At 38.3% G+C, this 14355-nt stretch overlaps 3 protein-coding genes across 4 annotated transcripts in view; 1 reads left to right on the top strand and 2 right to left on the bottom strand.

The window, feature by feature from the left end:
• Positions 1 to 3679: 3679 nt before the first annotated feature.
• Positions 3680 to 6246, bottom strand: LOC111443479 (probable clathrin assembly protein At4g32285). The gene is made up of 2 exons (XM_023081298.1): positions 6019 to 6246; positions 3680 to 5909 (listed from the first exon to the last, which is right to left on the bottom strand). The coding sequence occupies exon 2, from the start codon at positions 5817 to 5819 to the stop codon at positions 3870 to 3872; it is 1950 nt and encodes a 649-aa protein (XP_022937066.1). The 5' UTR covers positions 5820 to 5909; positions 6019 to 6246; the 3' UTR covers positions 3680 to 3869.
• Positions 6247 to 7247: 1001 nt separating this feature from the next.
• On the bottom strand, positions 7248 to 9726 carry LOC111443480 (auxin-responsive protein IAA28). Of its 2 annotated transcripts, none has more exons than XM_023081299.1 (4): positions 9229 to 9726; positions 8606 to 8886; positions 8330 to 8420; positions 7248 to 7544 (listed from the first exon to the last, which is right to left on the bottom strand). In XM_023081299.1, exons 1-4 carry the CDS (start codon positions 9513 to 9515, stop codon positions 7487 to 7489), a joined length of 717 nt encoding a protein of 238 aa, XP_022937067.1. In that variant the 5' UTR covers positions 9516 to 9726; the 3' UTR covers positions 7248 to 7486. The 2 variants fall into 2 exon arrangements, with proteins under 2 accessions (XP_022937067.1, XP_022937068.1); XM_023081300.1 differs by having other exon boundaries at positions 8606 to 8883; positions 9229 to 9722.
• A 3956-nt stretch (positions 9727 to 13682) lies between these two features.
• LOC111443662 (nucleotide-sugar uncharacterized transporter 3) overlaps positions 13683 to 14355 on the top strand; it is a 4178-nt gene continuing 3505 nt past the window's right edge. The window contains exon 1 of the mRNA XM_023081578.1: positions 13683 to 14095. Within this exon, the coding sequence (XP_022937346.1) occupies positions 13924 to 14095 (172 nt within the window). The 5' untranslated portion in view covers positions 13683 to 13923. The remainder of the gene's footprint in view (positions 14096 to 14355) is intronic.

Here is a 14355-nt window from a genome sequence, read left to right on the forward strand (position 1 = left end):
TATTCAATTACGACACTAAATGAGGTTTGAAATTTCCTTAATAAAATAATATCCAAGACTATTATTTGAATTTCTTTTTCCTACGTGCCAGGACGGCAACATTCATATGATGTCTGTTTTCAACACTTGGACCATTATGACACCGCTATTCCCTTGTTTTCTCCAAGCTCCTTTTCATTTATTTTTTATGATATTTTAATATTACTTCAAATTTTATATAACTTTCAATTGATTTTTCTATACAAAAAAAAAAAATAAAATTAGCATGTATTAATATTTTTCATATAAATTTCGAAAATATATTCACTCTTTTCTAATTTAAAGTTTTTATTATCACTAATAATTTAACCTTTTTCTCCCAACCCTTGGCTTTCAAATTAGGACAAGGCTGATATTCTCAACGTTGTTGCCCCCTTAACTCTTGTCCAAGCCAACAAAAAATAAGAATTAAAAATAATAATTTTAAATACCAAATCCATCAGGCAACAGATAATAAACAATTTCAATAATTTCTGTATGTAAATATTTTATTACTATGAAGCAGATGCGTACCTGTAAACCACATGCGAATTTCAGCAGTATTCCGCAGGGCTGCCAAGTCCAACAATCCACAGCTAAGAAGCTCCAATAATACCCATCAATGCCTGGTTCTTGAAAAAAACTTTATGAAGCAAATAATTATGGATTCGTTGAATGATACTATACATACCCGTGTAAACTTTTTAAATTAAGCTTAAAATTATATTAGACATAAAATTTGAATTTATCGCTGAGAGAACTATTGATTTCTAATTAGAGGCCTAATGATAGTTTAGAAATTTAATAGAGCTATAGCCACAACGAACAGAGCAAAGATGCAAGGTAAAGGTAGGCATCACTGAGCGTAGTAATACCCACTCACTCCTAACCTGAGGCATTCAATAGGGCACTCGAATCACTGGTCCTGCAGCATAGTAACTCGAGTGGTTACTGATTTAGGTCAAACTAGTCTTGCCCTGCATCTTTTATTAAACCTTTTAGTTAAACAAAAAGCAAAGCTACGATAAGTTAGGTTCAAAATAGACAATATCATATCAATGTAGAGGTTTGTAGTTCCTAACACTCGTCTCTTGTATACTGCTATTATATTTGTTGTTGCTCACTAGAAGTTGTAGTTTCTTCTCCATATCGGCCATTTGCACATATGACGGAGGCGGGATGCTTTACGATGCAGCGAAAGTGTCCTGATTAACCGTTTGAATGGTTCCATCTGGGGCTGGAAGAGCCAAATCAGGAGTTTTGTTGTTGGTAGACTGCTAGCACTTCCACCACTTAATTGGGCAGTGCTGGTATGCAGTCTAACTATTCTTTGATCATACATCCCATTTAACAATAATGGATCAAATCCACCACCAAGGGCTGCTCTCTCCCACGTTAAATTGCTTGCCGTCTATATCAAGGCCAATTCCCAATCCGCTTTCCCATGTTCAGCAGCAGGCGTCTGCCGTGCCATGGGTTACTTCTGGCTGTCGATTGGAAGAAGGGAAAGCTTCCCAGGATTCATTTGTGCCATTAGCTGCTGAGCCAGCAAACAAAGCCAGTGCCAGACGACTATGACCTTGATCATCTGAACTAACAGCATCAGTCTTCTACGAATTGTTGTTCAGGTTTGGGCACAGGAGGAGGTTCAAGTATAATTTTCAGGTGGAGAGGTAGAGCTTTTATTTCATTCATATCGGGCACTGGCCCTTCCTAGAGGTAAAGCAGGAATCACAAACCTCTTATTAGTTCATCATATTCCTCTTAATTAGTGAATGTAGGTCTACTTCTCTCAATAATCCTCAACAATCTTTTTCTCGAAAAAAGTATACCATAGAGCCTCCCTTGAAACCTCATTCTCCAGAGCTGCTATCGAATAGCCCCCTCTTAATCAAGACTCAACTCTTTGTCTAGAGCCCTCGAATAAAGTACCCCTTCGAGGCTCACAACTTCTTCGTTCGACATTTGAAGATTTTATTGGCATGACTAAGTTAAGGGCATAGTTACTGAATCAGGAACCTCCACAATGGTACGGTATTGTTCACTTTCATAAGCAAGCTCTCATGGCTTTGCTTTTGGTTTGTTTTGGTTTCTTCTAAAGACATGATACCAATGAAGATAGTGTTCCCTAGTCATAAACTCATGATCTTCCTCTTAATTAACCAAGGGAGAGTACTCCTCTCAATAATCCTCAACAAGGTAAACGTGGCTCCTTCTCTCGATTCGTCGGTCTTTTTGCTCAGTCCCTAAAAAACGTATCCAATGTCTCCGATACCTTGCAGTCAATTTTCCGAACCTCTAGATACTCAGAAGACCTTACAACACCTACATCTTTACACCAATTATAAAACACAGAGAGCTCATCAATCGGCTTCCCTGCAATATCATACGCATCAAATGCCTTGACAAAGTCAGGATGCTCCATACCAAAGAACTTATCATGCAAAAGAGCCAAGACTTCATAAATATCCGAATACAACTGAAAACTCTCCTTCACTAGAGGGCACAACGCATCAAAATCAACCTACTATTCTATATGTCAAAATCCTCCTACTAGTCTACTGTTCTATGTCGATACAGCTCTCTCAAACTCACTACTTCAATCACGATATAGTACCTCCCAAGCTTAAGATTCAACGAACACGCAAAAAAAAAAAAAAAAATACAGAAAAATCATCATATATCATTGTTCTCGTTCGAATCCATGAATCATTGGCTACAAACTAGCACTAAGCAATCGCATATTAAGAAAAAAAAACTGAGAACAGTTTATAAGGAGAAACAAAAAACACGCTAAGCTTTCAAACTTACCTGCACGATAAGAATCCGATCGGTCGTTAACGGCCTCGAATAAGCAAAAACAACATTCTTCAATCGCTGGAGTTTAAAAGCAAGCTGAAAACAGTGGTTCAGTGAGTGAAAAATAATGAAGTGAAAAAGACGCCGGAATGGCAGCGTAGAGCCACCGTACATTCCCGAGATCTCCTCGGTTCGTAGATTTTTGGCCGTCGGTGGCCGAAAAATAGGGAGGAAAATGAGCAGAGGTAGAGGGATTTACGCGGGGAGTTGGAGAACAGGCACGAGTTTTGGACCGGTAATTACCTTTTTATCTCCCTGAAATTTACCAGGTAAATCAAATAGGTTATCGCAAACCCGCCAACATTCAAATAGTCACCTACCGCCGTGGTAAATTCGAGCCCGTCTCAGTAAATAAATTCGTAATTACCGTCTTAAATATTTACCGTGTATTAGAACCAAAGGGGGCCTTAAAATATTTACCATTTATTTTTTCCAAACCTTTTCGTTTTCTCTCACTGCTGAGTCATCACTTTTGGAAAAGAAGGCATAAAAAGAGAAGGATCCTCCACTAATTGATGGTGGAATTTCTTTCTTCTAATTTATTTAATTTTATTAAATTAAAAGTTTAGGCCATAATCATACAAAACACTAAAAAAAACAAGTTCAAAAACCTAATAAATATTTTAAAAAATTAGAAATTGTTACATAAAAATATACAAAATCATACGCTAATCTTGTTATATTACATTTTCTTGAGAACTTATAAGGTACTTCAATCAACCGATGAAAATTTAAGTTAAAATATATACTCTCGACTAAGAACGAGAAATTTATGAGCGGATGCTTTCAATTAGAGTAGGGATTTATGAGACTTCCATTATCAAAAGCCATAAATAAAACAATTTCAGCTGTCCACAGTCAAAACAAAGTTCCCAAACCATTTCTGGCACAAACAGCAGAAGGAAACAAAAATTATATCATTTAGGCAAAGAAATACACTACAAATACAGGATGAACATAGTATATATATGTGTAAAAGGCATGCGTAGATATCATTGAGGAATGTAGTAATACCCGCTGCCGTTCATCGGAGGCATCCCGTAGGGCATCGGAGCCATTGGTCCGGCGGCCGTGTTGTAGTAACCTGGGGGGTTACTCATTTTGTTCAAACTGCTCTGCCCCTGCATCCCATCTCTTGCATACTGCTGCCATAACTGCTGTTCCTGCACCAGCATATGCTGTTTTTTCTCCATCTCGACCATTTGCACGTATGATGGTGGTGGAACGCTTAATGATGCAGCGAATGGATCCTGGTTCACCGCCTGGACGGTTCCATCGGGAGCTGGAAGAGCCAGTACAGGAGTTTTGCTGTTTCCGGGGCCGGGCAATGCTACACTGCTAGCGCTTCCACCGCTTAGCTGTGCAGTGTTAGTGTGCTGCCTGACCATTCCTTGATCATACATGCCATTTAGCAACAATGGGTCGAGTCCACCGCCAAGCGCTGCCTTCTGCCTCGATAAATTGCTGGCTGTCTCAACCAAAGCCAACTCCCAATCGGCTTTGCCAGGTTCAGCAGCCGGGGTCTGCCAGGCAGAGGTTACTTCTGGCTGTCCATCAGAAGGGAAAGCTTCCCAGGATCCATTTGCGCCATTAGCTGCTGGGCCAGCAAACAGAGCCAGTGCCAGCTTGTTACCTTGAGCATCTGCACTAACTGCATCATCTCTCAGATTCACCAAGTCTTCCGTGACTTGTGGTTGAGGTATAGGTGCAGGCTGGGGCTCCGGTTCGGGCGGAGGTGGAGTATAATTTTCAGGTGGAGGAAGAGCCTTTATTTCATTCATATCAGGCACTGGTTCTTCCTCTTGAGGAGCGGGCGGAGGTGGCTCCCTCTCGGGGCTCTTTGGCGCCTTCCCTCTTTCCCTCAGAAATTCCTCCAATGTCTCCAGTAACTTGCTGGTAATTCTCTGCACCTCTGGATACTCAGAGGATCTAGCAACTCCTGTGTCTTTACACCAATTATAGAATGCAATTAGCTCATCAATCTGCTTGGCTGCACTACCATATGCATCAAATGCCTTCATACTGTCAGAATACTCCATATCAAAGAATTTGTCAAGCAAAACAGCCAAAACCTCGCAAATATCTGCATACAACTGAAAACTCTCCCTCACTAGAGGATACAAAGCATACAAAATCATCCTACTATTCTTTGCCAATCCCGTCGGTCGACATGACAAGAATCTGTCCAATAATCTCTGCAAATGTCCCATCTTTCCGAAAATTCTCTCGATCGGCATTTCCCTCAATGGGGTCACAGGCCCCTTGTTACGCCCCTGCCCCTCCCTCTCCATTGATTCCCCCACATCACCGAAAGATCTCGACCTCCTCATCCCACCATAGTTTCCATACTCTCTCTCGCCCCTATACTCACCATAACCATTATCATAGGGCCTCGGGGGCGGAGATCTAAAGTCATCTCTTCCATCAAATCTATCATCCCCACGGGAATTTCCCCTTGCACTACCACCTTTCTTTTCAAACAACACCAATTCCAGTCGTTGATCTAAGTAAAATGCATAAGTTCGAATAAAAGCTGAGTGATCCCATGAGCTCGAGTGAGCTTCATCCTTAAAGTCAGACATATTCAACAGCCTCGTACCCCTTCTAGTGGCATACAAGATCTCCTCCTGAAACACCGGGTCTCCTTCATTCAACAACCTGTGCACAAGTATGAGTGCCTTGAGCGCCACAATCCAGTCCCTCGTTTTGGCCAGACGCTTCGAAATCGCCACCACACACGCATTAACATAGCCACGAGAATACGATGTCAGGCTCAAAATCTCCCTAATATACTTCTCACTGGCCGGATCATCGTCATGGCTAGTGGCCTTCACGATCGCCACCTCAAGGTCCGGCGCCGTATTACTCGCAACCTTCGCAATTCCAATACTCGTCTGGTCCTTCACCGCCCCGATCGCCTTCCGGATCGTACTAGGCGCCATCTCGACAATCTCAACAAAACCCTCACCAAACTCCCCGCTTCCTCTCGTACTCGATCCTCACTACCCTCCCTCAGCAAACAGTCCACACAACTAAAAAATATCAAAACAGCAAAAAATTGCTTAAAACTCACATAAATCAACCACTGAAGGAACTCACCGCTATCCCGAACGAGAAAACCACCAAAATCATCGAGCTTACCAGCACCGGAGGCTGAAAATCGTGGATCTGCAACGAAATCCTTCAGATCGACGCGACGGCCGCCGAATTGACGGAGGCTTTTCAATGAAACAGCAAGAAAGGGAGATGAAAAATGCAAGGAGATGAGAGAGAAGGGAAGAAGAGAGGGAAAAAGTGACTGCGCGGAGGAAAAGAAAGTGAGAGATTCGGAGCGATGTTATCGGAGTCGGTGTTTTGCAGTGGGAAATGGGTGGATCTAGGTGGAGGGTAGTTGCAGATCAATGAAACCGATCTTGGCCGTTCATTTTTTTCCATCACAGATCTGAAATTAATTTAGCAATGAAAATGTTAAACTTTATTATATAAACATTTAATTTCTGTAGCTTAAATTTTATTACCCAACAACGTGAAGTATTGACAATTAAAAAATAAAGACTCAAAAATGTTTTTTTTTTTACTCAAAATTATTTTTCTGTTTCAAATATTTAAAAAATAAATAAAACTGAAATTAATTTTAAAATTTGGTGAAATGGAAAAAGGAGAGCCATTTTATGGAAGGCGGAAGGGGCGTGTCGGAAGAAAGGCATAATCTTGCATACGACGCGTACGGTTTAGGGTCTTGCGGCGGTAATTTTTCATTCCTTTCTTTTTACTGACTTTATTATTTTCCTCCAAATTTAACCCATTTACCATCATTTTTAATTAAACTGGGTAACTGCGGTAATTTTTTAAATCGATATATTTGATACTTTTTATAAGTATTCATAAAATAAAAAGAAAAAAAAATTATATATTTATCCCAACATGGATCTATAATTTACTTTAGAAGAATAAAAACCTAATTATTAATTTTTTAATTTTTTAATTTTAAAAAATGTCCATTTGTATCAATATATCTACACACAAGAATGTTTTAGTTTAAGTTCAAATGTTGATTGTAACGATTAATATTCAAGGTTCGAATCCGAGTTCAAGATTCAGATTCAGCACATATGTGCCTCGACATTCCTTGCATCCCCATGACAAGGTCACATTCTTTATTCTTTGCCTCTAAAAGTGAAGACTAGAAAAGTCTTAAGAGGTCGCTCTACTTAGAACTACTCTAAGTATTACGTTTAACTATGGAGTTCCTACTAGTCTCGATTCATTCATGAGCCCGTCCCTTATTCGGGTGTTACATTTAATACCAAACAAAGTATACCGAACTTAAAATACCAATCCAAATAGTTTTACAGTCATACCAAGACCTATTAGGCACCAACATCTCGATCTCGATTTCATTAATTATTTATTGAGCGGGACAGATATTCTAATGGATACATATAGATGGCATAATGTTAACCATTGAAATTGGCTAATCAAATGATAATCTTGGAGTGACATCCAAAATCTCACCCATTTGATTAACTTTTGCAGATGGGTCTCAAAATACTATCATACAAGCAACGTAATAAACTTACAAGCAGCAATCACATGAGGATTTCTTCCATTAGTTTGATGGTTGTCTTCTTATGATCTTCATGCACTGCACTGACTCAAGAAACGTCCTGTAAAGCATTATTTCTTGTATTCAGAATCTAATCATCGTTTCACAGAATCAAAGTTCATGATATTTACTTCTAAGTTCTAATAATGCATATGGAAAGAGACTGTGGAAAAAGAAAGAGAATCTTTGTCAAAAACATAAAATTTGAAGTTACAACTCTTAGATCTCACATCGGTTGGAGAGGAGAGCGAAGCATTCTCTATAAGGGTGTGGAAACCTCTCCCAAGCATACGCGTTTTAAAAACCTTGAGGGAAATCCCAATGAAGACAATATCTACTAGAGGTGGGCTTGAGCTATTACAAATGACACCGGGCGATGTGCCAGCAAGGAGGCTGAGCCCCGAAGGAGATAGATTGGGGGATCTCACATCTATTGGAGAAGGTAACGAGTGTCAGTGAGGGTGCTAGATCCCGAAGGGGGTGGATTGTGAGATCTCACATGGATTGGGGAGGAGAACAAAGTATTCTTTATAAGGGTATGGAAATCTCTCCCTAGCATACACATTTTAAAAACCTTGAGGAAAAATCCGAACGAAGAAACCCAAAGAGAACAATATCTGCTAGCAGTGGACTTGGGTTATTACAGATGAGTACTATTCTTTAGAAGGGGGAAGAAACCTCTCTCTAGCATACGCATTTTAAAAAACTTGAGGGAAAGTCCGAAAGAAAAAACCCAAAGAGAACAATATCTGCTAGCGGTGGGCTTGGGCTATTAGGGATGAGTACTATTGTAAATGCATCAAGAGAGAAAGAGAGAGAATAAATTAAGAAAGAAACAGTGCTTACTGCCATGGAAGATCTCCTGCAAGCAGCCAATCTCCTTCTTTGTTCTGATAGGTGAGAGTTAAGTTGGCATTACTGCTCCCACACTTTTGATCTGTTCATAAGAAAACGTCGGCTTTGAATCTAACTACCACTAAGCAACAAAAATGGGATCATTTTGAGTTCAAAACATGAGAGATCGGGAGTTTCAAATCCTTAATTCTCAGTCGATTATATATATCTAAACCAATTTGGAAGTAAATTTGGGAGAGCAAATAAATAGTTATACTGTTCACTCACAGCAAGAATCTGAAAACATGTGGATCAAGGCAGTTTCCAGCGTCTGATAAGAGCTATACAGCCCCACATCAATCTTCCTTGCTATTGGCACCCCCTCCATCTTCACCTTCACATATTTTGGGTTAAAAACAATTTCATCGTCTTCATCCTCTTCCATCCAATAGTGATTTGGTATCTGATCAGAACCAAAGCCATCCTGTTGCAGTTCATGAAGGTACTTTTTCCTCCATGATTTAATGGGCGGCCAACCCATAACTTTGTTCTCCTCTCCAGCATTTCTGCTATGAAAAATGGAACAAATCATCAATTTTAAGTTTGAAAATGAAATTCAGACCCATAATTGAAAATAAGAACTGAAATCCAACTTAAAAACAGAGAAATATATATTATCTCCTTGTTTGATGTATATCAGTTCATGAACATAACTCCAAGTAATTAAATACCAGTGTCTACTCTCATGGGTCGATGTTCAAATTCTCTCCCTACGTAATAATACTTCTTTTGAATTATGGAGTGGAGGATTGAACCATCGACCGTTAGGATAAAAATCAGCATATTTATCTAACGAGCATAGATTAAAGTATTCTAAAAGAGGAAAAATCAGTTGAGGAAATGGAACTCACATGTGTAGAGCACAAGAGCTTCTCTGGTTGGTGTCCTTCCAGTCATCGTCTTCCTTGTTTGGGTGACCGCTCCACAGCAGCAAAGACAGCTCTTTAAACGAGTCTTTGCTCTTAAAGAAAGCATCTTCATATCCACGCTTGTGTCTACCATGGCTTGTACTTTCTGCACACAGACAGCTCCTCGGATCTGAGCCAAACACATCTTTTCCATCACACGCAGCCCTGTTCAGGTCGAAACCTCTGGTGGGATCTGATACACAAAGCGCTAGCTCAAGTTGAAGCTCCATTAGGATCTTTCCTGTTTTCAAATAATTCAAAGGCAATGGGATGAGGGTAGCTAGCTAGCATTAGCAGTGGATCGAATGGGTAGTTTTGTAAGCAACTTTGGACTATTTATACGTATATCAGCTTGGTTAAGAGAGTGAAGGAGACGACAACTAGGTAGAGAGAAAAAGAGAGACAACAATGGAAGTTGGGTCTGCTGAAAGAAGGGCAGTGATATGGACACCTTCGCAGAAAATAATACTAAATGGATGCAAGTTTGGTCTAGTAGTCATTTCTGTAGAAACATATCATAAATTAAGTAGGCCAAGCACCTAACTTGATTCAGCAAAGTTCTTGATGATCAATTTCCCATGCTTTACACTTCAAAAAACCATTAAATTCTAAATCAAAACATTAAGTGATGTAATGGCCCAAGCACACCGCTAGTAGATATTGTCCGCTTTAGCCCCATTACGCATCACCATCAGCTTTACGGTTTTAAAACGCATTTGTTAGGGAGAGGCTTCCACACCCTTATAAGGAATGTTTCATTCCCCTCTCCAACCGGTATGGGATCTCACAATCCATTCCCCCCGTGGGGCCCAGCGGGCACACCGCCCAGTGTCTGACTCTAATACCATTTGTAACAGCTCAAACACACCGCTAGCAGATATCGGCCGTTTTAGCCCTGCTGTTAGTTTCACAGTTTTAAAACACGTGGGTTAAGGAGAGGTTTCCACACCCTTACAAGGAATGTTTCGTTCCTCTCTCTCTCTCCAACCGACATGAGAACTCACAAGGGAATTCGATTTTCAGTATCTTCTGTAATATGATCTTTGATATATTGATACTCAGATATTCCATTGACAGAAGAGACTAATTAAGTAGTTTCCAAAGTAATCTCAACAAGGGGTGCGCGTGATATGCTTAAGCTATCATCAACTTTTTGAAATCAGATCATGAAAGTGACGACTAACAGCAGATTGCATTAAAAAAACTAATCAGAACCAAAAGTTAAACATCTAAAACCTTCCATTTCTCAAGATGGGTCATTTTCTTAAGTAGGTTGGGATTAACACATAATCTCCCTGTCGCAATTAAGCGTTAAACAAGTCCAAATTGTCGGCAAAATGTTGTCAACATTAGTCATGATGCATGAGCTCTGATATTCAAACTTACATGATAATGGGGTACTAAAACATTCCCTTCATCAGTTCCTTCCACCTCAATAATTTTCGTACTTGAGTTCCTTTCTGTCTTGCTCAAATAAAATAAGAACGATTCCCTTTGTCGGAGTATACTTGTACACATAATAGAAGAAAGAGAGAAAAAGGGGCAAAGATTTGTCTTAGACATTTTAACAAACACCATGCATACGTTTGGTATATGTTCAGAGTTCCTTACCTCGCAGCTGGGTCCAAGCAAAAAGCGTAGGCCATCACGGCAAGAACTTGTCTAGAAACGAGCGGGCAGCTGCAATTGAAGCCCACGTGACCTCGAAAATTAGGGCATTGAAAAATTACTCATCTCGGCAGCAAGCGGCCATTGGAGGTACCGAAGCGATTGAATTGGTCGTGTCAATGTCGAAGCCTGCATGGATGAACTCTTGTAAAAAGGATGTTACTGACACGAAAAGCTGGCATTTGCAGGGGAATCATATTGTACAGCTCAATTGCAAATCCGCCATTGATTTTCTTACACATTTTGGAAGCCCTAAAAGAAAAGAATATATGTCATCCCGATTTCTTCAAATATTCCGAAGAGATCACATGAACATCGATTTCTTTTTTTCCTTTTCCTTTTCTGATCAATCCAATCAATGGAGAAATTTGATTAGGTCAGATCGGATTTGATGATCAAGACGATTTTCTTACCCTCAACAATGATTTTGAATGATTCCATAATCCTAAATTGAACTTATCTCCACCTCTAAACTCGTTAGCACGGGATTCTAAGTTTCATGTCTGCTATTACACCATCGATTATATATCGACCATGAATTATATCTCATGCATACTCGATATATACTCAGGAGGCATTCTCAACATCGTGTTTCAAGAAAGATTCGAACCTACGAGCTCTTTAGTATGAGATTGTAAGTCTTGTATCTACTATTTCACCATGGATTATATATCGACAATTGAATCATATTTCATGAATATGATACTCATCGAGTATTTTATTTTCCAAATACTCAATGGATATTTAGGAGGCATTCTCGACATCGGGTCTCGAGGAGGACTCAAACTTCCGAACTTCTTAGTACAAGATTATAATTCTCGTGTCAACTATTTCACCATCTATCATATATTGAACGTGCACTATATTTCATGGTTACGATATTTATCGCTGATACGAGATAAGGTTAGAGTTAGCTAGCTATGCTCGGGATCGACCAATTATCTCAAGGAGGACTCAAACATCCGAGCTTCTTAGTACAAGATTATAATTCTCGTGTCAACTATTTCACCATCTATCATATTTTGAACGTGTACTATATTTCATGGTTACGATATTTATCGCTGATACGAGATAAGGTTAGAGCCAGCTAGCTATGCTCGGGATGACCAATTATCCATATATTTGAAACTCAAACAACAACAATAATAATATAACAATAATGAATTAATAGAGTTGGTTTTATACATCTTTATCTAATTTTCAAAAAAAATATGATGAGCACCTATATTTTGTCAATTAATATTTAAATAATAAACAAAAATTAAGGGGCATATATATATATATATATATATATATTTATGAATAAATAGGCTTACGTGTCCAATTTTCATTTTCAATTTCATCATTGATTTTTGCGATTTACTTTCTTTACTCCAATGATTCAAATCTTTACTTTCATTGGAATGGATGTGGAAACGTAAAAGGTAATTTTTTCGCTGTAATTTTTTTTACCGTGGTAAAATTTAAATGTTTACATGAGATGAAAATAGAGAATAAAATATAAGTTTTTTCTCTCTCATTTAAAAGACATCATGATGTGAATGTTTAAATTATGACACATGGATACAAACTAGAAAATAAAAAATAAAAAATAAAAAATAAATAAAAATAAAACAAGAAAAATGGCACAAAGGACCCACAATTAATTAAATGGAAAGTGAGGGGCATAAAAGCAATACCTGTTCATATATATTTTCTTACCGAAAAAGACCCTCAAATCTTAACCAATGCCTCTTCGAACCTTTGGGATTACATACGTTTGCGTGAAGTAATTGTTTTATATATGTCTATGATGATGTGAAATGTCCCATACATGTAGTAGAGAGCTTGGGGGGCATGTTTGGAACACTCATGTACAATTTACGGGACCCACTTTTCTTATCGAGATCTCGATCTCGAACTATCCAATCAGTCTTTTCTCCTTCCATGCCTCTCTATTTCCCGTTTAGCATAAACTAATTAGCTTAGTAGGGTCTTCTCCTTCATTCTGTACTGACTCCGACCCTAAACCTTTACTGTTGGGCATCTTCAATTTTGAACCTTTTCCACACGCTTTGCTTGCTTTGAGAATTTATAAAATCATTACAACGTGATAAAACGGTTTTACATAAGAATTATTATTTTTTAAAAGTTTAGGGACAAAAATAATTATTTTAAAATAGATTATTACTTGATTTTTTATTTTAAATTTTACAATACTTAATATTTTATATAATTATAATATAGATATTTAATTTTAATATATACGTTACACTTTCATTAAAAATAGAATGTATGGTATTTTTAAATGTTGGCTATATTAATATAAATAATTAATTAATTTTGGTATAAAAAAAAAAAAAAAAATATATATATATATATATATATACAATATGGGCCTTGTCTTGGTCACGAGCAGAATTACCTCAATAGCCCATCATATTAGCCCAAGTTTAGGTACGTGGGACAACCCAAAAATAGTTTTTATTTATTTATTTTTAATAATTTAATTGCACGTATTTATTTATGTATTTTTCTACACTCACGCATTTTAATAAAATAATTTTATTTCTTATTAGACCCATTTTTTATTTTTTTTAATTTGTTAAAAGGTTAATTTTTTTAGTTTTATATTTATTATAACAGATTTGTAAAATTAAAAAAATTTAAAAGCTAGAAAGGGTAAATTGGTAATTTCACATATATGGAAAAATAAAAAATAAAAAAATTGACTAAAAGAATTCGCCAACAAAGAAGGCCACGGCAACGACGGGCAAATTTACAACGAAGAACATTCAACGAGCGAGCGAGTCAACTCACTGACCGCGTTTGGCAACTCATCGAGTCAAAACTCGGTTATTTCTGTTTTTGATTGGTTTCCCACAACCTCGCGACTACCAAGCGGTTTTCGCGCTCCATATCGCTTCGTTCTTCAGCCAAATCCCAATTCCCAATCCATTTCTCTGCTTCACAGAGAAGGCTAGCTCTAAGATGTCATTGAAGGCGTCCAATTCCGAGAAGAACTTGATGCTGCCGGTATCGGATCCTCCACACGGCAGTGAGGAGAAAGAGCGCTTGATCAGAGGCGATGAGAAGCTCTTCAGAGGATCCGCCATGACCAAACGTGGAGCCTATGCTGCTCTCTCTTACATGGCTTGCGCAGGTACGCGTAATCGCATCTGAATATGATGTTTGATTCGTTTGGCTTTCCAATTGCTGTCCAGATCTATCTGCCGAGTGTTCGCTTTTTTGCGCATATTACTTTCTGAGAAGTAGGTTTTCCGATGAGGATGTTTTTCCACTTGTGTTACTGTTTATGAAGAATTTGGTGCGATTTGTGTTTATGTCGATTAATTGTTTCAGCTTTTTTAATTTACTCTGTTTCCAGTTGCTTGTTGTATGTTTTTTTTTTTTTTTTTTGGC

This window comes from Cucurbita moschata, unplaced genomic scaffold (genome assembly GCF_002738365.1).
Source record: "Cucurbita moschata cultivar Rifu unplaced genomic scaffold, Cmos_1.0 Cmo_Scf00005, whole genome shotgun sequence".
In the NCBI taxonomy this organism is placed as follows: Eukaryota; Viridiplantae; Streptophyta; class Magnoliopsida; order Cucurbitales; family Cucurbitaceae; genus Cucurbita; species Cucurbita moschata.

What these genes read in the sequence shown, in the direction of transcription:
- LOC111443479 (XM_023081298.1), bottom strand. Translation starts at nt 5,819, where the DNA reads ATGGCGCCTAGTACGATCCGGAAGGCGATCGGGGCGGTGAAGGACCAG.
- LOC111443480 (XM_023081299.1), bottom strand. Translation starts at nt 9,515, where the DNA reads ATGGAGCTTCAACTTGAGCTAGCGCTTTGTGTATCAGATCCCACCAGA. An exon ending in CATGTTTTCAGATTCTTGCT is followed by an intron (nt 8,421 to 8,605) that starts GTGAGTGAACAG and finishes TCTTATGAACAG; the next exon opens with ATCAAAAGTGTGGGAGCAGT. An exon ending in GCAGGAGATCTTCCATGGCA is followed by an intron (nt 7,545 to 8,329) that starts GTAAGCACTGTT and finishes AATGCTTTACAG; the next exon opens with GACGTTTCTTGAGTCAGTGC.